The sequence below is a fragment of the Pteropus medius genome, unplaced genomic scaffold (genome assembly GCF_902729225.1).
Source record: "Pteropus medius unplaced genomic scaffold, Ma_sr-lr_union100, whole genome shotgun sequence".
NCBI classification, from domain to species: domain Eukaryota; kingdom Metazoa; phylum Chordata; class Mammalia; order Chiroptera; family Pteropodidae; genus Pteropus; species Pteropus medius.
Window position 1 is genome coordinate 3,518,927 of NW_024342469.1, and position 24,295 is coordinate 3,543,221.

At 59.9% G+C, this 24,295-nt stretch overlaps 1 protein-coding gene across 2 annotated transcripts in view; it reads left to right on the forward strand.

The window, feature by feature from the left end:
• PHF21B (PHD finger protein 21B) overlaps window positions 1-24,295 on the forward strand; it is a 73,166-nt gene that overhangs the window by 29,213 nt on the left and 19,658 nt on the right. For both annotated transcript variants that reach the window (XR_005652892.1, XM_039863206.1), the window contains exons 3-4: window positions 22,613-22,705; window positions 24,077-24,295. The exon at window positions 24,077-24,295 is cut by the window's right edge and continues 177 nt beyond it. Coding sequence is in view for 1 of the 2 variants with exons in the window: in XM_039863206.1 (XP_039719140.1) it covers window positions 22,613-22,705; window positions 24,077-24,295 (312 nt within the window). In the remaining variant the exon portion in view is untranslated. The remainder of the gene's footprint in view (window positions 1-22,612; window positions 22,706-24,076) is intronic.

The following is a 24,295-nucleotide window of genomic DNA, read 5'->3' on the forward strand; positions in this document are numbered from 1 at the left end:
GGCTGGCGGCTAGGGGCTGCGGAGTCTTTGGCTCCTGCTCAGGGCCCCTTCGGGTAATGGGCTCGGCGACCCCCTGGCCTGGAATCTGGCTGTGGCTCCCGTTGGACTTCCCAGCCAGTGGGCATTGTGGCCCATGACTCGCCACCCCCTAGGGCCGTGTCCGAGCTCAGTGGGGCATGGGATATGGGGCTGCCCCAAAAGGCCGGCCATGGTCACACTGAGGGGCCCAGCGGCCACCTCTGTTGCCCGGCTGAGGAAGGTAGAGGATTTTATGCCCCCTACTCCCCCAAAATAAGTAAACTGAGGAGACCTGTTTCTTGTCCACAGTAACATTAGAACATTCGCTGTGGGCAAGAACTTTCCCCCAAGATCTCACCCTGAGAGGTCTCTCCCTTTAAAACGTAGTTATTAGTTACTGTAGCTGAAATGAGCACATCGTGAACAAGCCTCCTGCGGCGGTCCCAGTGGGAGAGGACAGGCCTAGGGGCTGCTGAGCCCCGTGGGGCCTGAGGGTGGGGTGGTCAGTTAATGACCGATGTGGACAGCATGAGGCGCACATTCTCTGGGACCTGGGGCTCGGTCAGAGGGATGACTCGACTGTTGAGTGTGTCTCCGGGGTCTGTGTTTTGAGGAGGACAATGATGGACCACTGCAGAGTGGGCGGGGAGCTGGGACCCTGATCTGTAACAGTATCGACGGGCACATTAGCCTGTACTGCCCGTTCCCACCACTGCATGCGCACACGGACTTGATCCGTTTAATCGTCCCACCCGCCCTGTGGAGCATGCGCGTTCCCAGTGGCCCCACTGTGCTCACGGGGAGCAGAGGCTACAGGACCCCTCCCCCAGCTGGCCAGGGCCGGGGTGTCCGGCTCTGGAGCCCGTGCCCGCTGTCCACCAGGCTTTTCTCCATTCCGAGGGACTCAGCGATTTGAGTTGAAGGCAGGTCACGTAAAATTAGTATTTAAAAATGCCTCGCAGGGCTGGTGCTTTGGGTACCGCGCCGGGAGAGAGACGCCTTGAGCACAGGGTTGACCAGCCCCTCCCCGGTGGCCTTGCCCTGGGGAGTTTCCCGGCTCTGCCCCAGGGCCGGTTCTGGGTAGCATCAGCCGGACGCCCCCCCAGGGTGCCCACAGGGGGTCTGGACACCACCGTGCTCTCTGAAGCACCTTCCGACCTGTTCTCTCCTTGAGCGGCATCTTTCACCTGGGCTGGCGATGGCAGTGATGGCTGACTGCTGAGGAAGGCTCGGGGGAAGCGTGGGTCGCCGTCTGGGGGCCGTCGGACCCAGTTCTCCGGGGAGGCCTTCGGAGCGGTCACTTTCTTCCTGGGTTAAAACAAAACAGATCTGTTGGCACTGGGACAGTGAGCATCGCCACATCCTGAAACAGCGCAGTGTGACCGTCACCCTTCACGCATCAGCGTGTGTCCTGCTCCCTCCCTGGGCCACCGCCGGACGGCATGAAGACAGCCTCGATGCCTCGGCTCACGTGAGCATTCACGTCTCATTCCCAGATGACGAGAGGGCTGGGACCCATTTCACAGCCGGCAGAGTGTCCCCGCGGAGGGAGGTCTCGGCTCAGAGCCAAGGCCTTGATCGTCATGAGGTGAGACCTGGAGTGAGCCCCTGCACCCCCAGTGAACTCACTTGGTTTCCTCGTCCGCCGAGTGATATGGTCATGTCTGCCTCTGGGGCTGCCGAGCAAGCCAAGTGACAGTGGCTGAGCCAGTCCTGTAAAGCACAGACGCAGGACATTTCTGAGGAACCGTCGTCAGCGTCATTGTCCTGGTCGTCTCGGTGCTTGGAAGGAAGGTCCTGCAGGGTGCGGGTCTGTGCCTGGAGCTGGCGGGGTGTTCCTGGGAGCCCAGGCCTCTGGCCACATCGGGACTCGAGTGTCTTCCTCGGTCCCCCGCACCCTTCGCCCCCACTGCTGCTCTGTGACCGACCGAGAGGAGGGCTTCGTCATTCACGCACCCGTCCAGGGTCAGGCACCCTCGTGAGCAAGGCACTGGGTTACACGTAACCCAGCTCGTCGTGGGGTTCTCCGGAAAACAGCCAAGAGGAGGGAGAGTTTATGTGTGTGCACGCGCAGACACACGGACGCGGGAAACACCCCCGGGGTGTGGGGCCCGTGGCGCGTGGAGGACGCAGCCTCCGCGAGTTTCTGCCGAGCGGATGTGCGTGTATCTCTTCCACGCGTTACACGCCGGCCTTGTGTGAGGCCCCGGGCGCACGGTGACGAGTAAGTAAGTGCCCTTGGAGCTCAGGTTTCAGGGAGAGGGCGCACGTGTGACGTGTGTGGTGCTGAGCCCACGGGAATTGCCCGTGGGCTGCCCCCACCCAGGACCCTCCGGGGCGTCACAAGTTTCCCTCACCCCGGCTCATGCCCTGCCCTTGCCCTTGCCCCAGTTAGACCCCACCCCTGCGTCTCGCTGAACACGCTGGCCTCTCTCCAACCTCCAGGCTTTACCGACGCCATTTCTCTCCTGAAATCTTACCCTCCCGGTCACCTGTCCACCATCGCTCATTTTTCGGTAAACGCTTGCTGGCTCTCCGAGCTTTCCCTAGGGCCGTCACTCGAACACTTTGATGACCTGGCAGCTTTTCCATGCCTTGTCCTGGGAGGGAGCAGATAGCGATCACGGTATGTTTAGGGGAGGGAGCTTGAGCATGGTCTCAAGGAAGAGGTGGGCACAGAACAGGTTGAAGAGGATGAGGAGGCCTTGCAGGAGGCAGGAGAAGCTTCCAACACCTGTCAAAATCCTCCAGGAAACGGAGTGGTATACAGCATCCACGAGCTCAGAACAGGCTCTTAAAAAAGGGGACAGCCAGAGACCAGCAAGAACCACCGGAAATAGAGTCCGTGATGGTAGAATTGACAGTCAACAGGAGGGTTGGGAGGTCTCTGAAGAAGTAGAATAAAATGAAAAATGGAAGGGAATGGATTAGAGAAATCAGGGAAATTGGAGGACCTCTCTGTCTGACGACGAGGTCCAGATGAAACGAGGGACTTGGCAGAATGAGACCCAGGAGATGTTAATGTTCTCTGCCATTGAAGGGCACAGGTTTTCAGATTGAAAAGGTGCTCAGAGCTCCTTGCCTGAGGGGTCCTCACTGCCACCCAGTGCCGTGAGATTGCGGACACGGGGTGGGGGTGGGGCGGCCACGCACCGGCATCTGGGCCGCAGGCGCGACCCCAGCAGCAGCCTTGGAAGCCAGACGCCAGAGCCGCGTGCTCAGGGCGCCAGCACGCACTGGTCCCGCTCTGAGACACGCCACGTCTGGAAGTGTGTTCACGTGTCACGTTCTCGGGAAGTTCCTGGGTCAGCTGCTCCGTCAAAATCAAAGAATTACACCCAGAAAAACAGGAGATCTAAGTGCAGGAGAGGGGCCCAGTAGCCTCGAAAGAAACCCATTCAAGTTGGAGCAGGACATGGAAGCTTCCGGAAAAAAAGAACTGGCACCTGGTTTTTTTGTACCAAGTGTTATAATTCAGTCAGGGAGTTTAGGAAAAATTAGCAAGAGAATCTTCAAAAATCAAGCCAATGAAAATTCAAGACAGAAAAAAAAAACACAGTTGCGTAGGAGAGGGAGGGTTGGCTATTGATTCTCTACCTGCACTGTGTAAATACAAATAGAAGTTAACTTCAGTGGTCCCCTCGGAGGCAGCATGGAGGGTGAGTAGCCATGCAGGGCCTGGGACCTCGCTCCAGCCCAGTGACGGTGCGACCTTGTTTCTCGTGCAAATAATTGGGAGGGAAGAACTTTCCAGGGAGTTCGTTCTCGCAGAGAACACAGTCTAGTTCCTGACTCGCGAAAGGGCTCGTCAAATACTACCTGGCCATGTCCTCGACCTGGCATGTGGACACGGGTCCCTTTGCAGGAGGTCGGGGGTAGGGGTCAGGTGGTGACCGTGGGCCAGTGGGAGCATCCTGGGTGGTGGGCTTGCAGGTCGGGGGCAGCGTTGGAAGGACGCGCAGGGCAGGGAGGCGGTGCACTCAGGAGGACACCGCTCAGCTGTGACAAGGGGACCCCCGTGGGTACAGTGGCCACCGGTGGAAGGGGGGATGTGGGGCGATGCTCTGAATGATCCAGAAGCATCTGTGGTGCTGCTCCAGTCCCAGCTCCCTGGGAGATTGGGTGAGGGGGGTCAGAGGATTGGGGGAGAAGCCGCCCCTTGGCGGGACCACCCATCTCATTCTTCCTGTTTCCAAAGAGGGCCGAGCGGGTCCCGAGCCACCGCCCTGGGCGGGCCAGCAGCAGCCCGGGTCGAGCTCCCCACGGGCCTCGCCTGGAGGCGCCCGGATCTGCACCCCGGATGAGCCCCAGTCCCTCCGCCATTAAACCATGGCATCATGAGGGCTGAAGTCGCCACCTGCGATGAGTAAATTAAATATTGACGACTTCATTGACTGTTAGATTTGATTTGGAGCCATCTTGTTGGGCCATGATGGGTCTGGAGGTGACTTACTCTTTAATCTCGGCTGTCACCCCAGGAGGAGCTGAGTAATGAGGAATAGATACACTTGTCAGGGCGAGGAGGCCTGGCTCTCGGCTTGGGCCTCCGCCCGTCCGTTCGGTGCTGGGGCGGGTGGGGCCTGCTCTCCGGACAGCCCCGTCTTTGTCACTGCTCCTCAGCTGCTCCCCCAGGTGACATTCAGGGACCGTACTTGGTTTCCCTCGGGGAGCCTGGGCCTCCGACTGCCCAGGCGGCCCGTGGGGACTTGGCTCATCGGGACGCGTGTGGAGCACCTGCCCTGTCTTGTCGTCGGTGGCCGTCCTTGCAGGCTGACGACTTGACGTGGGGGACGGAGGGGACAGCAAGGTGCCTGCCTGGCACGGGCAGGGGCTCGTGATGTGTTTATTAAATGAATGTCATCTGCAGGGCCGGCACACAGTGTTGAGTGCTGACCACAAGCAGGGGCCATTCCAGACGCCTCCAGAACCTCCTCCCTGTCACGGCCATGACCACCCTGTGAGCCCAGGTCGCCATGTCCAGATGGGGAGCCAGAAGCCCGGAGAGGGCCAGGGACCTTCCTGAGGTCACACAGCCAAGCAGTGGTGACAGGAATCTGAGCCAGGCTGACCAGGGACCGAGCTGCCACCGTCCACCCTCTCAGGCCTGACCCGGCCGGGCTGGTGGGCCGCGGCCCACACGGTGGTCGGTCTGGGCTTCGCTGCCGGCCCGGCCGGCGGGGCTGTGTCGCCCACCTGCCCTCCCGCCCCTCGGCGCTCCTGTCCCGTTTGCTCCGTGCCTCACCCCTCCCTGCCTGGACACCCCTCTTCTCCCCGGGGGTCAGAACCTTACACTGTCGGTCGAGATCTGCCCCGTTCTCCAAAGGCCCACTCCAGTGCCCGGCCTCCAGGAAGCTGGTTCGCTGCTGTCCCCATCAGGAAAGGTGGCTCCGTCATTACGTCCTGAGACACAGGCTTGAGTCACATGCTTGGGTCGAGCGGACCTGGTGTCTGATTGTCCAGCCAGGTAGCTGCTCTTGCTGTGTGGCCTTGGGCAGGTCACTTCACCTCTCTGAGTCCATTTCAAAAGGTGTTAATGCGGAGGAGAATACGAAGCCCATAGCGTAGCTTGGAAGAGCGGATGAGAGTGGCTGATGGCAGCAGCTGCCGCTCACGGAGCGTGTGCCGTGTCGGCCTTCATGTGGCTGTGTCACACACCTGCTCCAGTTCTCACAAAAGTCCTGCCGTGTAGACGGCAGGAAGATGCCGCTCAGGGGGCTCCGTGTTTCTGTCGGGTGTGGCAGGACAGAGCTGGGTCCGTGGGATGCCTCAGCCCAGGCCCCGCGCCCCGTCACCTCGTCTCACCGGGAGGCCCCGCCCTCCACTCTGGAACCTTCTGTTTTCAGACTCATCGGTGCCAGTCAGATGTTTGCATCCAGAACGCCCCCCACACCTGGCCGCCTGGGTTCTGAGTTCGCTGGGTGTCACAGTAGCTGGTCGGGGTGAGCTGTCCCTCTGGCTGCCCCCTTCCGGGGCCCTTCGTCCAGTCAAGCCTCTTCTTCCTGAGTGGAGTGGCTTCGTTTGACCTCCCAGTGGCCCCCGGATCGCTAACAGCCCGGAAAGAAATGCACCCTCCACTCACGCTTACCTGCCATTGAATGCCGGACACCTCCTTGGTCATTGCCCAGCTTGCGGGGGTCAAAACCCTTTTCTGTGAAGGCCCAGACAGTGAGTCTCCTCGCTCTGTGTCCCTCAGGGTCCCGGTCACACCTCCTGCTTCTGCCGGGGTCGGGGGCACAGCCTGGGCAACACGGGAAGGTCAGTGGCACTGTGTTCCAATGCAGCTTTATTCCCGGACACTGAAATGTGACTTTCCTATCATTTCTGCGTGGCACGAAGTGTTATTCTTCATTTGATCCCCCTCCCCCATTTAAAAATTCCTGGCTGGTGGGCTGTGCAGAAACAGGACGGGTCGGAATCGGCCTGGGGCCACAGCCCCGATGGCCTTCCGGGGACCGGCGCGTCCTCGTCCCAAACCGGAGGAGCAGCTTCCCACTCGGGTTTTCTCTGTCTCCCAGGTGTGTCCTGCGGTGGGTGCCGTGGGGCCGGGTGTGGACTGACCGGGGCGACCTCGGTGGTCCTGGGGCTTGAAGCCACGTTGCTGGTTTTGTGATGGGGCGAATTACTTCCTGAGTTGTCCAGGGGAGGCCAAACGGGCGAGTGCAGAGGAACAGGAAGGAGGGAGGGCCTGGGGCGGCAGGACGTGGTGGGACTTGGCCTTGCATAGCTCAGGTTGGCTGGGCTGGTGGAGGGGGCACTGGCCGCGGAAGCTCTGCTGGCGAGGGGCCCAGGGGCGGTGGGTGTCGCGAGGGAGAATTCAGGGCTCGGAGCCTAAAGATGAGCCGCCTGCACACGGGGGGACTTGGGAAGGTCACCAAGCGTCTCTGAGACAAGGTGTTCAGGCCCCGAGGACGGAGGGAGCAAGGTGTCCTGGGGGCCACGGAGTCTTTCGGGGCTGGAAAGCGGTGAACAAACTCTAGGCGCTTGCGAAACTATTTTCCCAAGGGGATTTGGAAAAAAGGAACTAGCCGTTGAATGTGCTCGGAAGAAAAACACCTTGGCAGCGCGGTTTTAAGTAGCCCTGTCGGTTGTGCGGCTCCCTGTCCCCTCAGTAAACACAGGCCCTTTTGGGAGCCGAGGAGGCACTGTGGGTGCACGGCGCCACGGGGGGTCCCGAGCCGGGGGGAGGCGCGGAAGGAGAGCCTGCTCGGATGGACGGAAGCTGGAGGAGCGATGGGGAGAGGCCTTCGCGTGAGTAGGACAGAGCCGGAGATTGGAGGCAGCGTGACCCAGTGCCACACCCGCACGCCCGGAAGCCGCGGGTCTCAGGAGGCGGCCGGGGGCTCCCGGGAGAATCTTCCCCTTAGCAAGGGGCCCCTGCTTCACCCCCAGCCCCGATGCACTGGAAGAGAAAACGTTCAGAGGTGTCGGCTGTGCTAAGAGGTCCACTTGGCGGCTGGGTTTCTGTTGCCAGCAGAGGGGCGAGTTAATAAATTAGAGCCGGAATAATGAAGGGGAGCGTGGGGAACCAGAAGTGCGCACGCCACGAAAGCCCAGCGGAGCCCGCGGCTGGCTGGGTTCTGAGGAGACTAGGGGCGATGGGAGGGGCCCCACGGGAGCCTCGAATACGGGGACTGCTGTTGTTAGAAGTCCCCGCTGGGTGTTCTGAGTTAGTCGAGCTTCTGCTTGAAACGAGTTGAGAAAGCACATGCAGAACGAGCAAGTGCCTCCTGTCCCAGGCGCGGGGTCCTCGGGGTCCACAGGGAGGGTCCCGTGGCCCGCCTCTGACCCCAATGTGCGTGGGCTCCCAGGGCTGCTGCAGAGGACACCCTGGACGTCCGGGACGGGGAGCAGCTAGGGCAGTAGGGTAGCTCGCCCACCGCTCAGCTTTCCTGCGGGCTGGCTGTGGGGGGCCTGAGAGTGTGCAGTGTCCCCCAGACTTCAAGCCTGCCACCTTGTGGAATAAACACAGGAGTGACCGAGGCCGAGGGAGGGGCAGAGGCTGCAGAGCTGGTGGCCGGACGGGAGAGCAGCACCTGCCCATCTCGCTGCCGAGACCAGAGTTTTGATCCCATGGGACGGCCACAGCCCTCCAGGGAGCCCCAGCATTTTGGGTGCGTCCAGACTGTCCCCATCGTACTTGCCCACAGCCACCTGCCGAGGTCCGGGTAAGCAGGGGCTGCTCACACCCCACATCCTGCCACCAGTATTTAGGCGGATCTCAGGACTCCGATCTCTGCCTGTCCCCCAACTCAAGCCCTCCCAAAGGTGCTAATTGCCCTGAGGCTTGGGTGCAGAAACGAGCAGGGGTTTGGGGCCAGGGCCACAGGCAGGGAGACTGCCTCAGGCTGCTGGCGGCTGTGCTGGGGGCTGTCCTGGGTGCCGGCCGCTGTCCTGGGTGCCGGCCGCTGTCCTGGGTACCGGCCGCTGTCCTGGGTACCAGCCGCTGTCCTGGGTGCTGACCGCTGTCCTGGGTGCCAGTCCACGTTCACCCTGGGAGGAGGTGAGTCCCCAGGAACCAGAAGCTTCGCCAACTGCTTTCCCACCCCAGTGTGGGCAGGCTCAGGTTTCAAACGTGTCTGTGTGGGGGGCACTACACTCACATCAGTCTGCCAGAGCTGAGTCACCCCATCTCACAGGGAAGAGGGGTGCAGGCCCCAGGTTGGGGCTCAAGAGTCCAGCTGAGGCCCATGCCTCTCGCTTCTACCGCCTCCTGCAAACGCCAGGTTGCTCATTCTTTCCGGGGCAGCGAGGAGCCTGTGGATGAGGAGAAATACGAACAAATAACTCACGCATGGACTGGAGCTTGAGGCCGAGGACTGCGCAGCACCGTACGCGCTCTGTGTGCTTTTCCCTCACTTCGCTTGAGTTCAGTGACCCGAGACGCCAGCAACCTGTGGTCATGCGCAGTTTGCAGGAGATTAAGGCAGGAGAGGGGAAGGGAGCGGCTGTCACCAGACCCTCTAGATGCGCGGTCGGCCCGTTACGGAGAAGTCTCGTCATCCTATGCGGCAGACGTCCGTCCCCAGTTTCTGGAGGAAGAAGCGGGTGCAGAGAGGCGGGACGTCTGAGCCGGGCACGCACGAGCGACGCGTGAGGGTCCCGCTCGCCTGGCTCCGGAGCCTGGACGCTTCCTGTCCCCGAGCTTTGCTTCCCACACCCAGAGCGTCTCGGTGAGGTGGGCTGGGCAAGGGGTTGAGCATCCCTCGAGCTGTTCACTCACTCACTCGCTTGGTCTGCTTGTTCCTTCTCAGCCCCGAGGACGCTCTCCCCAAGCAGACATCTCTGCTTAGAGGCAGTTGTCCCCCACCGCGCACCCCTTGGTGAGGGGACCAGGACGTGCCAGCCTAACCCCGTGGCTCGTGGGCTTGCCGCTCGGATAGCTGGGTTCAGAGCAGGCAGGAGCCGGGTTTAGCTGTGCGTCTTACGTGGCAGTAAATTTCCTAGCTCCGCCAACACCTGCCTGAGTCTCCGGTTCGTCCCCGCACTGGGTAATGATGCAAACATGCTGTTCGTGGCCGGGCCTCGGCCAGGGCCCCCCAGCTGCCCTCATTAAGTCACAGTAGCTCCCAGAACCCAGGGGCCTGTAGATGACTGGGGAGGAAGCGCAGCTTGAAGTGGATTTTAGAGGTGAATGTGACACCAGAGGCTGGCGTCTGGGCATTTCCCGGCGTGGGCTTCCTGTCCCCAGGAGGCCAGCCTCATGCCTCCACGACCCAGAATGAGATGCATGTGGAAACGAAGCTTGTCTCCTCCCTTAATCTTCCTCGAAGAGACATGGTTTCCAGCTCCTGCATAGGGCGCGTTTGCCGTCAGAGTTTGAACAGCCTGATGGTGTGAGCGCGTGTCAGCCCTGCCCGAAGCTTTGGGAGGCCGGTGCCTGGGTGCACAGCCCGCAGGCTGCAGGACGCCCTCCCGAGCACGGTGCCTGGGTGCACAGCTCACAGGATGCAGGACGCCCTCCTGGCTGCACCCCCCTCGATACTTACCAGAGTGCAGCGGTCATTCTTGTTTCACAGGTGGGGAAACTGAGGCTCGGGCTCAGCTTGTCATTGAAGGAGAATAATCAATAAAGGGCCAGAGGCCCGGAGCCCCACACACCCACCTCCAGGTGCTCAGACCCACCTTCCTGGACCCAGACCCTTCACATGGGACCTCGGGGGTCAGCCACTCCAGCCCCACCGCCATCATGCAAATGGAGAAGCAGGTCCAGCCAGGATGTACCCCACTCCCAAGAGGGCGGACAGGTCTGTACCCCACTGAACTGAGGACAGGGCTGCTTCTGATTCACTTCCACGTCCCCTGTGCCTGGACCGAAATGCTGAATGAATGAACCAGGGCGCCTGAAGCCCCCGTGCCTGGCGCACAGCGGGGGTGCAGCGCCCTTCTTTGGAAGGAGGGAAGTTGCTCTGCGAGTCCAGGTTGAGGCTTGGAGCGGTCGTGGTCGTGGCTTTCGTCCCCTCCTCCTGCCTGCCGGTGGTGTGGGTAATGGACTTGGCCATGTTTCACCATTAATGTTCTGCATCCTTCACAAGGTCAAAGGAACAAGGCATCCTCGGTCTGGAATTTGCTGGTCTTTCCGCCCCCGCCTCCTGTGCCCGTTGTTGCTCTAAGCAACTGAAATGAAGCTGGAGCTTCCGCCCTGGGGGCAGGGGCAGGATGCTGAGTCTCAAAGGATGGGCCGGCCTGACCCACTCCTGGGCAGAGGCAGCTGGCTCCATGGCCGGCTGAGGCCACCCCTGAGCCCAGCTGGCACGTGCCCAGCACTGTGCCGCTCACTAGGAGGCCAGGGACACAGGGAAGGGGCCTGGCTATCCTCAAGTGCCCCCAGGGGTCTCTGGAATGTCCCCAGTGTGCATCACGGGCTCCAAGCCGAGTGACCCTGGGCAAGTTGCTCAGCCCCCCAGCCCACTGTTGCCTCACGTGTGAAAGGGAACAGTAATTATGCTCACTCTTGGGGTTCCTGAAGGAGTGAGTACAATCAGGGGCTCAGTGATTCGGACTTTTCACCATTGGATGATCCCTCTGCTCATGCAACACGTATTTGTTGAGCCTTTAGAAACTGGGGCAAGCTGGAATGTTTAGAAGTTGATGTGTTATTGAAAATTAAAGTTAAGTTCCACAAAATATCAACGAGTTAGCTGCCACCTTACTTTGCAGGTCAGATTAGTGCCTCCACCACACCCATGCTTGTCTATCCTGCCCAGGGTGGACCCCGTGACCACCTCCGGCCCTGGGCCCTGGAGGGTGAGGGCATGGTGTGTCCCACCCCACACCCAGCTGGGATGGAGCGAATGGGCCAGAGGGGTTGGTCCTGGGGGGAGGGGGAGAGCCAGGACCCCTGAGGGAAGGGGCGTGGCCTCAGCAGGGCGGTCGGGGGGCATGGGGCGTCCACTGTGCCCCCAAGCCCTACACGCGGCCCTGGGGGTGTGGATCCACGTGCTGTCTGACCCTGCCCCAGCCGATCCAGAACTTTTCTTCCTGGTGATCTTAATTGTTTCTGCTCGGCACTGGAGGGTCCAGGGCCCTCAGTGTCTACAGCAGGGACAGGCGTGGGATCACCCAGTGGGGTCCCAGGCCAAGGTTGGGGGTCACAGCGAGGGCGACCCTCCTCTTCCCCCTGGGGCCTGAGTGAGGGCCGATGGGGTGGGCTCTCTCTGTGCTGCCCACCTCTGTCCACACACTGAGTCTCTGCCCCAGGTGTATGCGGGGACGACCTGTGCAGGGAGGTGGGATGTGGGGGACCCTCTGTGGGAGAGCCGAGCCCCCGCGTCCCCGCCGCGTCCACTAACCTGGGTGGCATCTTGGCCTCCCCGCGGCCCCCAGGGCCTGTGCCTGCTTATCCCTTCAGTTGTCTCTCGTAGCTTGAGACCCCCACATCTGAAATTAAAGTGTCCCTTCCTCCTGTTGGGCCCTGCCACTCAGCACGGTCTCATTATCCTGACTTAACACGAGGGTGCAGCGGGCCCCGGGACCTCTGAAGTCGCGGGCAGGCGGGCCAGGCGAGACACCGGGAATGCCGATGCTGGCCATGAGGACCGTGGCCGCGATGCAGGCCGCCCGGACTTTCAGGCTGGGCTTCGTTTTCGGAGCGTGGACATAATTAAGCTGACCGGAGGGCTGGGAGCTGGCCTGCCAGAGGCTGGCCGCAGGGTCCGGCCCTCCTGCCGAGAGGAAGCAGCAGTGATTTGCGCACGGTGCTGGCGGAGGCCGGCTGTGTTTTCTGCACGTCTGTGTTTTGCCCTGACCGTCCCCACTGCCGATGGGGGACTGAGGCTCAGAGGCAGTGCCGTGCCCGTGAGCCCAACCCCTCGGCCCCTGCTGGTGCGTTTCTGGAAGATGGCGACCTGACCTTTCATGGCTTCGTCCCCACCGCCCAACTCCGGGCTCTCACTGGGTTTGTTAATGACTCACGTCACCCTCCTCCTTAAAACCCTCCGGAGCCCCCACGGCTCTGCACGCCTTCTCGCTCACGAGTCGCCCTTGTACCTCCTGGCTGCCGTCCACTCGTGTAGCCTCTGGTCCATCTCGCCTGCCCTGGTCACATGCGCCCTCCCTGGGACCCCGGGACCGAGTCCCCACCGTCCTGTCCGGCCTCGGCCCCCGCCACGCCTCAGCCTGTGCCCGTGTCTGCTGGGCCCCTTGGTGTCCCCGTCTTTGGAAATCTTGCCCCCGAGTCCCCCCTGTCACCTTCCCAGGACCCCACCGAGTTCTGCACCCAGGCCCACGGGAGGGCGCTGCGGTTCCTGCTGGGAGGTCCTAGGAGAAGGCGGGGCCTGTGGGGGGCCAGAGCCCGCCCTGCAAGTTTGCACCACGGGCGCCACCCAGGAGGCCGAGTGGGGTTTGGGGAGGTCCTCGGTGCCTTTAGTCCCCAGCCGGCCACCCCTTCTGTGCGGTGTCAGGTGCTTCTCCGAGGAGTGAGACCGTCCGTCACCAGCAAGGCCGGCGTGCGTGCTGTTTACGTAAATGGCCCTCGCGGGTCCTGCTGCTTCACTTGTCACTTGTTCCTGCCCTGGTCCCGGTCCAGGTCCCGGGGCTTCTGGGGACGGCGCCTGCCCTTTCGGGCCCTGGTTCACGTAACTGGGAATATCGACTCCAGTCCAAATGCAGCAGGTTAGCCGTGGAGGTGCCGGAAGGTCGGGGGTGGGGGTCGTGACCAGGGCAGTGAGGGAACAGCTCAGACAGCGAGTGATGCGGCTGGTCTCGTGGACGCGCCCCCTGCGGGACCCGGGCAGTCGCAGAGGCTGCGGTCCGTGGGGAGTTTCCAGCCTGCCCCCCCCACCCCCCCACCCTCACCCTCACCCCACACCCGTGGTGGCCACACATTGGTGGCCGTTGTTTGAACACTCTCGAGATCACAGCCCCAGTTCTCGGTCCACAATGCCATTTAGAGCGTGTACTTCCTACAACAGCATAAAATTACACCCTTTCAAGTTAATTGAGCCACTTTGCCTCGCTGGGGCCTGCTGAGGGTGCGTCCCAGACACCAGCGCGGAGCAGCCGCCGCGTTTTCTGGGGCTTTCTGATGGGAAGCAGCCTCCCCCGCAAGGGCCCGGGTGTTGGTTAAGTGGCCGGCCTGCTCGGTCAGGGTCACCAGGACCCAGTGGGCTGCAGCAGCCTCGTACTGACCCCCGAGGTGCACCTGGAAACAGATTGGCTTTGAGGAGGGGCGTGTGTAGTGTCCCCAGAGCCCGAGCTTCAGGAAACGGGTCTCCTCGTGGGGCCTGAAGACGCTGGTTTTGGAAGAAGATGGTAGTCCCCTGGGAGTCCCCTCTCCTGGGAGCCACCATGCACTGGGGACTGTCCCCGAGACCCTGGGAGAGAGCAGGACACCCAGGGCAGGGGCTGGCAGGTGTGGGTGCCCACGGGCAGAGCCATGGCCAGTCCTGGGCAGGGAGCTCTGAACAGACCTGTGTACCACCGTTGGCCAGGTGGCCACCGCCTGCACAGGGAGCCGCCGGCCAGCAACCGCTTGAGCTGAACAGGGTGGGAACCGCTCCTGGTCCCCTGTCCACCCCGGGAAGCTCTGCCCTAGCCCACAGTGGGTGCCTTGCCACCCGGCCTCAGGTCCTGCTCTGCAGCCGAGAGCCTGCAGTGGCTTCCAGTCACCCCCAGGGAACCCGCCGGGGGCTCCTGGGCGTGGCCGAGCACATGGATGCCTCGAGTGCCCCCTGCCAATTTGTTACCATGCCTGGTCCTTGGCGTGCATTCGCAGAGTGGAGGGGGCATTGGAGTGACCTGCCCCAGCTCTGTGCCCTGGTCCTTGGAACAAGGAAGGCGGCTCTCGCTCTGCTGCTTTGGAGGTGCGGGCAGGATGCTTGGCGTGACCTGGGCCAGCCGAGAATGAAATGCAAAAGCAGCTCGGTCGGCCCTGCTGTGGGCGTGTCCGTGTCGCAGCAGGATGTAGTTGTGGGCTGGGACCGCCAGAGAATGGGGCAGCAAAGATGGGGTGCATTTCCCTGGGTTTTAACAGGAGCCCCAAGAGCCCCGACGCCCCGTGTGGATGAGTGTGGGAGCGGGCGCGGGGGCAGCGAGCTGGGTGGCCCGTGGGACCGTCTCGGCCGTTCCCGGCTGTGGGGAAGGCGCAGTCGGGTTTCATCGGCGAGTTACAAACCGGCTTCGCCCGACGGTGAAGGTGCTGCTCACGTCACGTTAATGTTTATACCGGTGCCGACCGAGGCTGGAGCACCGTCATCTCGGCACCACGTCACGGTGGTTCCACGAAGATGCACAGCCGCCCGGCGTCTGGAGGGACTGGAGCGACGCGGCCTGCTCCTGGGCCGTCCTGCTGGGTCCTCGGAGGCCTCGGGCTGCCGCCCTGGTGTCCTCACCCAGCCAGGCGGAAGCCAGAGCCCCTGCTCCGGTCAGCTCCGCGGTCCAGGTCGCAGCTGCCCTGACCAGACCCGCGTCTCCCACTGGACACCGGCTTCCCACATGAGGTTAATCAAGGTCACAGGGAACGTGCCCAAATCCAGGGCACTCGGGAACGGGGTCCCTTCCTCCTCCTACAGGGGAGTCAGGCTCTAAGGCGGCTCACCAGTGTCCACTGTGCTGCCTGGAGCCCGCCCTCTGGGTCAAGTGAGAGAGAGACGGATGTGCCCTTCGGAAATGCTCGTCCCCGTGTGCTGCAGCCTCGTCCTGCGGGGCCCACTGCTCGTGTGGTGCTCTCAGCTCCCTAAGGGCCAGCCTGGGAGCCGGGCGCCCCTCCCCCGCACGGCCCGCACTCCGCCTCCTCCCCGAGCTCCGAGCTGAATCCTGCCCCGTGGCTCAGTCTCAGCCCAGGCCTCACCTGCACCACAGGATGTTCGTGGGCGTCTGGGCAGGGGCGATGCCCAGGAGGGGCTGGGGGCCACCTGGGAGGAAGCCAGGGGCAGATCTGTGGGACATCTGGGGACTATGGCTATGGGAGCCCCCAGGGATCCCCCAAGATGTCTGGGGTTCCCAGGTGGTGGCCCAGGGCTCAAGCTCTGGTGAGGGCTCGCTTCTGTTGTGGGTGGCCATGGGTCCCCGGGCAGGATGTGCAGCCCCCGGCCTTGGTGTCCCCCAGGGGCGGGGGAGTCACGGCGGCGTGTCCCAGTATGGGAGGGCTGACTGCACCCGGACGGCCCCTGTAACAAAGCTCGCCATCCACTTGGCCTTTCCCGTGGGCACACAGACTCGGCAAAGCCAGGTCGGGCGCCCGCCCCAGCAGGTGTGGCGCCAAACCCACCCGTGGATGGCGCCCAAGCCATGGCAGGCGGTGTGGCGTTGCCATCGCCATCGGACAGCTTTGGGGGCTGGCCCTTGGGGTCAGGACGGACTACTGGGTGGCGCCCCGGCCAGTCCTGGAGGCGGCGTCTACTTTGGGAGTGTGGTTACGACCGGGCTACCAGGTCCACGCCCCCAAGGTACCACTGGGAGGGTGGCTTTGTGAAGTCAGGGCCTCTGGGCACAGGGACTGGACCCAAGGCCGGGACACCAGGGAGCAGGTTTGCACATATGTGGGGAGTGGGCATGGGAAGAGCTTGCCGTGGCCTGCCAGCCTGTGGGCAGTAGGTGGCAGGTCTGCCTTGTGGTGGCTCTGCATGACCTCGTTTGCAGGTGGCTCTGAGTGTGAAGGAGGTGCCCCTTCCCTGCCCTTCTTGGCTCCCTGAGCAGAGTTCCCGAGTTGGATCCTGGGCACCCCAGGCCCTCCTCGTCTGATGGTGTCCATTAGATACTTCACCACGCTCCTGCTCCGACCAGAACCTGGGCCGGACTGCAAGACACGGGCCTCAGAGCAGGCCCTGCCCCCCAGGAGCCACCATCCAGCAGGGGAGTGGAGGGCGAGAGGCCAGTTCCGGTCCATCGGGTCAGGGGCTGGGAGGGGAGCAGCCTCTGTGATGCTGAGCACTGTCTGCCCTGCTCACAACCCCATTCCTGGCCCAAGACAAGAGCCAGTGGCCTGTCGTGGGTGCACGAGATGTTTGCTGAGTGACGGAGGAAGGGGTCTCAGGAGGGCGTGGAGCATCTGTCCCCGACGGGAGGGAGCCTGAGGTGGGGCCAGCGGTTTCTGTTTCTGTTTCTGCCTCCTCCCCCTGCTCAGCACCAGGGCGCTGTCACCTGGGGAGAGGCGAGTCCCTACATGCCAGCCTTGGTGGGAAGCGGGTGCTGCGGAGCGAATGGGGCTCCCCAGAGCTGCCCAGCGAGAAAGGAGCCCCTCCGGGGTCGGCACCCAGATGGGCCACCGCTAAGGCCATGCCGCTGGTCCTGCCCCATCCTGCCAGCGAAGCAGGAGGCTGGCCGGGAGCTGGGGCCACACGCGCTTGTGTCAGAGCCAGGACCAGAGCCCGACCCCAGGCCCAGTCCATCCCCTCAGCACCTCCGCCTGCCTCTCTGTGTCCGGGGCCTCCCAGGCCACCCCGGGGACTCCACAGATGGGGACTCTGCAGACGCGGGAAAATTTTGAAGTTATCTTTGACCTTTATGGCTCCTTTCCCCCCTGTTTAAATGGTTAGAGCAACAAATGTAGTTATAAGGAGCTCTTTTATCTTGACGAAAGTGCAGCTATAAACTACCCGTTGCTCATGAAATAGCCTCTGAGACGGTTTCTGCCAGTATCAGTGAATGCCTGTCCGGTGCAGAGCGGGCAGCCCCTGCGAGGGAGGGCGTCTTCCCAGCTCGCTAATGAAAGGTCTGGAAGGGCAGGAAGAACACCCTCGGGGTGGGCTTAGTTATGAGGAGCTGATAGGTGGAGACTGGAGGGCTCCCCGGAGCCTGCTTAGCACAGACGGAGAAAGGACATTGAGTGGGAGGTGACTTCGGTGTTCTGGGTGGAAACCCACCTTGCCCAGGTCGGGGGGGTGTTGCGGGGGACCCTGCTCAGCAGCCTCATTTGTGACAAACTCCTCTCAAAAGACGCTGGGCTCTGGCCCGGGGCATCACCCAGCCTTCTGTGCTCCTCCCGCTGTCCGGGCACGGAGGGGCCCCACATCCTGTAAGATGCTGCTTCGAGAGCTGTCGAGCGCCCTGAGCCCCGGGTGTAAATGCCAGGCTGGGCCGGGCGTGAGTCGGGCAGCGTCATCGTTCGCGGAGTCCGCCGGCGAACGCTGTTTGTTCGGCGTCCCACAGGCGGTCGGTATTTACCACGTGGCAGGTTGTGTTTCTTTCCTGGTGACTGAGTGTTCAAGGCCAAAGCGAAGCTCCCGTCCTTCCCCCACAGCCGGCTTCAGGGCCCGCCCTCCAGCAGCCTCCGTCCATCCTTCCCTCTCTCCATCTCCTTCGCTTCCTGACTGAGCGTCTGAGGCACGTGGGCAGAAGTCACTGGCGTCCCATGTCTGGTGGGAGGGCCAAGCACCGACCCGACATGAAGGCTTAGAACCGGACATCGACGTCTGCCAGACACAGCACAGCGAGAGCAAGGTCCAGAGAGAATTGTCTGGACACACAGACGCCTGCGCCCAAGTGGATACCAATTAGCTGGTGCATAATGACGCGCCTGGACACGGACACACGGCGCACTCCCACGCTCTACCCACCCAGGAGCAGCTCTACACCATGGGACGGGTGACAGCAAGCACGCCAGCCTCTGCCTCCCTGAGGCTTGTCGGGGCATCTTGGACAGAAGGGAGTCCCCAGGGAACGCAGGCTGGTGCTGGTCCTCAGCTCTGATAGGTCTGGGGCATGGATTTGCCGTCGTGGTTCTGGGGCCCTTGGATCGTCTGGTCGGCTCCCCACCCACGTGGAATCCCTGCTCCTAGAGGGCAACACAGCTCCCCCCGCTGATGGAGTGAAGTGCCAGGGTGGGCCTTTCACTGCAGACCCTGCCGGAGGGAGAGGCTGGCAGACTCACCTGGAACCTGGTAATCCAACGGTGCTGTGTACTTGCCTCCCACCTGTGCTCGTCTGGGCCGGGGCGGTGGGTGCAGACGAAACCCACAGGGGACACTCACGTGCCAGCAGGGCCAGGGGCGGGAGGGGCAGAGCCTTCTACACTCGTCCGTTTTCCACAGGTGGGGCAGAATCTTTCAAACCATGGACTGGCCATTGCTTGTCACCAGGCCCTGCTGGAGAAGGACATAGAACAGTACTATGGGTTGAGACACTGCCATGTAAAGTGACCGCGTCCGTTAACACGCTCTGCGTTGCTCATGAAGTTCTCTATTCCACCAAATATCCGCAGTGAAAAACGTCCGGCTAAATGTGGGTCATTTGGCTCCACGTTTACAGAGAGGCAGCGGCCAGCTTGACGGACGCGAGCCTCAGCGTCGCCCAGGTGGCGCAGGCGGCAAATGCCAGGGGAGAAGGAACCTTTCCGTCATAACCAGGAGAAGCAGCTCCGTGGTTTGTGGGCCTGCGACCCTCTGCCGTGCCATTCGGGGGTGGACGATACTCATTCGGGGGGCAGAGAGATGCAAGCTAAGGGGGAAGCGGGAGAGGGAGTTTATTTTAGTGTCTTATAATACACAGTAACTGTGTCATTTATTTATGCTTGACGAAGGCTCCCCTAGGACACACTATCATCGTGAATCCCTCGAGAAGGAACATACCTTCATCTCTTTAAAGTTCCTTCCTCTTGTGGGTCTCTCCTCCCACCCACCCCCCATCTCCACACAACCCCTCGCCTGCTTTCTGTCCCTTTAGAATTATCTGGAGTTTTACGGAAATGGCATCCTACAGTGGCTGTCCTTAGATCTGTCTCCTTTCATTCCGCAAACTGTCGTGCTGTGTATCGGTCACTCGTTCCTTTTAATTGCTGAGTCACGTTCGCCGGGTGGATGTGCCTGTTCGCTCACCCGAGGACCTGTTGGTGGTCATTCGGGCTGTTCGCGGTCTGGGCTGTCGCAGGAGAGCTGCTCAGGACGTTCCCTTAGCAGTCGCTGTGTGGACACCTGCTTTCTTTTCTCTTGGGTGACTAACTCCTAGGAGTGGACTGGCTGGATCTGACGGTTGAATGTCTTAGTCTGGGCTGCTGCAAAGTTACCCCAGACCGCGTGGCTTATAAACGACAGAAATGTATCTCGCAGTTCCGAAGGCCGGAAGTCCAAGGTCAAGGTGCCAGCATGGTTAGGTGAGCGGCCCCTTCGGGGTGGCAGACGTCTCGAATGGGGGAGGGGGCTCGGCATCTCTCCAGAGCCTCTCTTATGGGATGCCGATTCCATTCCTTGCACGAGGGCTCCACCCCCGTGCCTGAAGCACCTCCCGAAGGCCCCGCCTCCAACACCTTTGTCACTGAGTGTCAGGCTTCCAGCAAGTGGATTTTAGGGGGACACAAGCATTCAGACCACAGCAGGTGCCTTCTCGCTATGTCCTCGGATGGCAGAGAGAGAGGCAGCAAGGCCTCCTGATGTGGTTAGGTTTTAAAATTTTAACTGCCTGAGTAGGCGTGGAGTAGTATCTTAGTGAGGTTTCCGTTTGCATTTCCCTAATAACCAATGTTGTTTAGTATTTTTCCATTTGCTTATTTGCCATCAGCATGTCTACTTTAGCGAAGTATCTGCTCGAATCTTTTATTTATTTTGAAACTGGGTTGTTTTCGATTACTAAGTTTTGAGAGTTCTTTTATATATTCTAGATACGAGGTTTTTCTTTTTTAATCAGATAGATCTGCCTGTATTTTTTCCCAGTCAATGGCTTGTTGTTTTTCATTTTCTTAACACTGTTTTTCCAGCTTCAGGAGTTTAAAATTAAGTCCGGTTTATTAATTTGTTCTTATATGAAATATGCTTTTGGTGTTGTATGTAAGATTCTTTGCCTCACCCTAAGTCCTCCAAATTTTCTCCTATATCTGGGAAATTTTATAGTTTTAGATGTTAAATTTAGGTCTCTGATGCATTTTGAATTTTTTCTTTCTTTTTTTGATATGGTGCAATATATGGATGAAAGTTATTTTTTGTTTGTAATATGGGAGTATCTACTCGTTCCGACGCCATTTATGAAACAATTATCCTTCCTCCACTAAATTAATTGCCTTTGCAGCCTTTGCTGAAAATCAAGTGGCCATGTCTGTGTGAGTCTATTTTCGGACTCTCCTTGGTTTTATTGATCGATTTGTATAACTTAACATCTATACCACACTGTTTTGATCGCTATAACTTTGGAGTAGGTTCTGAAGTCAGGTAGTAGTCGTCCTTCGCCTTGTTCATTGGATGTTTTAATTTATTTTCAGAGTTGTTTGGGCTGTTCTTGATCCTTTGCATTTCAGTGTGCATTTTCAAACAAACCATCTTGTCAATTTCTACCAAAAAAAAAAAGCGCCTGAGTTTTTGATTGAGGTTGTAATTGAGTCTGCAGATCAGTTTAGGGAGCACTCACATTTTAACAGGACTGAGCCCCAGATCCATGTCTCCCTCTTTACATCGGGTCTTTTAAAATTTCTCCCAGCAGTGTTTGGAAGTTGTCAGTGTATGGGTCTCATACAGCTATTGTCGCATTTATCCCTGAGTATTCCTTTTTTTCTTAACAATATTATCAATGGCATTTAAATTTCTGAATGTTGGTGCCTCGTCTGTCGAATTACAGTTCTTTTTTGTTTATCAGTCTTGTATCCTGCAGCCTGCTAAACTTATTTATTAGTTCTAACCGCTCTTTCTGTAGATTCCTTAAGATTTTCTAGGTAGAGGATACTGCCATCTGCAAATGAAGGCAGTTTTCTTTCTTTCTAATCTGGGGGCCTTTTATTTCTTTTTCTTGCCTTATTGCACTGGCTGGGACTTCTAGTCCAAAGCTGAGTAGGAGTGGTGAGAGGGAGACCCTCCCTGCCTCGATCTCGATCTTGGGAAGAAAGCATTCAGTCTTTCAAGTGTGCCGTTAGCGGTTGTTTTTTTATTTGTTTGTTTTGCTTTTATTTTCATTTTTATTGAGGAGGGTAAAAGTTTTTTCTGAACTTTCACATTTTTAAAAAATTTTAGCTGTTGGTTTTTTATAGATGCCTTTTTATCAGGTCCAGGAAACTACTTCCTGTTTTCAGTCTGCTGAAAGTTTTTGCTGTGGATAGATGTTGAATTTTGCTCAATGCCTTCTCTGTGTCTATTGAGACAACCATATAATTTTTTTCTAACGAGTACCCAAGTGGGAAGCAGCCTTACATCCCTGGGTTAACTTTAATTTGCTCATGCTGTATTGTCCTTTTTATTATTGTTAGGATTGATTTGCTGATGCTTCGTTAAAAATTTTTGCATCTGAGTTCAAGAGAGAGCCTTGCTGTTCGCTGGCCACCGATGGCTTGGCTGGCTCCGAGGGAGGGATGCCCCTCCCCACTGGGCAGGCGCGTGGAGTACACATGTGGCCATGTAGAACCGCCCCTTCGTCAGCTGGAGGGAGTGACGATTCCTACGAAAGGAGACTTTAAGCATCCGAAAACACATCTATGTTTGCGTGGGCTTGGAGTCCTGGGAAGGTGTCATTGCCTACCTCCTCACCCTAAATATCCACCTCGCTTTGGTGTGGCCATCCCCTCATGCGCTGGGGAGGGCCCCGAACTCGGGATCTGAGATTCGGATGTGCTCTGGTCATTTCCCTCCTGCGGGGCACAGGGGGGGACATGCATCCAGGGCCAAAAATATTCCTACCCTTTTTAATTCCTACCTATGAATCCCTGTTTTGAGACGCTGTCCTCCAGAAATACTTCGCAATGTGAAAACGGCTTCCTCCACAAAGATGTTTATTGCAGCGTTGTTTATGAATCGGGAGGGAACGGGGGTGAAACTCAGCACGCTAAGTGGAGAGATGAGCTGAGGCAACACGGTGTGTCTGCCGGGTGGAAGGCGCGGCCGCCGTGGGGTGACTGGTGACGATTACAGCAGCCTCGGGAGCTGGGTGTGTACCCTTAGTAGGAAAACCGGTGACAGAATTTCTCTGCATAGCTACGTTCGTATTTTAACTGTAAAAAAAGGAAGCTAATGCACACACACAAAAAAGGGTGATTGTGTCCTGGGTGATGCCTTTCTTTTCATTTCTCTAGTTTCCAAAATTTTTTACGTGAGTCTATGTTACTTTCGTGAGTAAAAACTCATAAATCAAGAGTCAGAAGCGCATCGTTTGCCGTCCCCGAGGCCAGAGGAGCCTCGAGGCGCCTGCCCGGGGCCACGTGCGCACGTCGGCCTGGCCCCTCTCAGCGCCACCGTCCTCTGTCTTCCAGGCTTTGGGAACCATCACTGCAGTGCCTGTCACAGGTCCTCAGGTCAGCTCCTTGCAGAGGTTGGCCAGGCAAGGAGCGGCGGTGCTACCTCAGGTAAGCGGCCGTGGGCGGGCCCCGGGCCATGCGTCCGTCTGTCCGTCCCTGCGCTCTGTGACCCCAGCCCCTCAGCACCGAGGTTTTAGGTGGGCACTGAGCTGGGCGGGACCCCCACGCCCTGAGTGCTACTCAGGGCCCCCCCGACCAGCTGTGCCCTTGGACAAGTCAGCTGGCCTCTCGCCTCCTGGACTGAGTGCCTTGGGCTGGCGCCGTTTCCCTCAGGTGAGATGTACCAGGCCCCGCACGCCTCTCTCCACCCCGGCGTGTGCACATGCACGCGAGCGTGCACGCAGGCGTGGGTTGTCTCCGCCGTCGCCCGGCACCGGCCTCTCATCCCTTGCTTCTCTGTCTGTATGTTTTACCTTCGCCGTCCCTCTCCCAGCAAACCTCTGGACCTGCCATGGACTTGGTGGCCTCCAGGAGGCTCAGCTCAGGCCATAAGGTGCCTAGTGAATACCTGGTCCGGCTGCTACCTGCTGTTGTCACAGAAGGCCACATGGGGAGCAGAATAGGCAGCCTGCAGTGGGGGCCAGCCGGCAGGGACCAGCCACAGGCCCAGAGCAACGAGAGAGGGTGCAGGGCGGGAGGCTCCTGCAGGTGCAGGCCAGGGCCTGGGTCCACGCATAGCTCCAGAGGGCACAGGCTGAAAGGTCCTGAGCTCTAGGGTCCCTCAAAAACTTTTTCTCTGGCTTGGAGGCCCACACATTTTGGGCCAACTGTGAGCCGCTGGCTGACCTCCTGTTCACAGCCCGGCCCCTGCTGCTGGGCCCAGCTCACCCACACTCAGATCCGGGTTATGCGGCATCAGCCGGCAGAGCACAGAGCGGCCCAGCCTTGACGTGAGCTGGAGACAATAGCTGGGGTCCTGGTTGATGCCACTCACCCCATTGGCTGGTCCTCTTCAGAGGCGGGGAACAGCAGTCCCGGAGCTGGTGACCACCGGCAGCCACGGCTGGCAAGGGCCAAAGGGCCTTCCACACGCAGAAGCGGAGCTGGTGTCGGGCTCCGAGCCTGGCGTCGGGCAGCTTGGCCGCCTTGTGGTCGGACGTGGATGGAGACACTGCGCTGACTCCCCTGGCTCCTCCCGTCCCCTCTGCTCTGCACCGTTTTGTCTGAGTTGAGCTGGGAGGGACTCGGGCCCAGAGTGACTCTCCCTGAGCCCCCGGCCAGTCAGCCCGAGCTCAGGATGGCCTCTCGGCACTTGTCCCCTCACCTCTGACCTGGGAAGTCCCTGAGCCAGGTCCTGTCGGTGCCCACGCTTTGTCCTTCCTGAGTCTTGGCTCTGCTCAGGGCTGCGCCTCCGCCATGCCTGTCATCAGCCCCACCACGTGTGTCTGTCTGACCATGCAACTGTCCTTCTCTCCCCAGGTTAGGCCAAAGACTCTGATTCCAGACAGCCTCCCCCTCCCCCCAGGCCGGGATCGGCCACCCAAGCAGCCCCCGACATTCCAGAAGGCCACCGTGGTCAGTATCAAGAACCCCAGCCCAGCCCTCCCCACCGCCAACAACACCGTGAGCCATGTGCCAACGCCCGGCAGCCAGCCCCAGGCCCTCGCCGAGCCCGCCGCCATCACCTCCCCTCTGAGC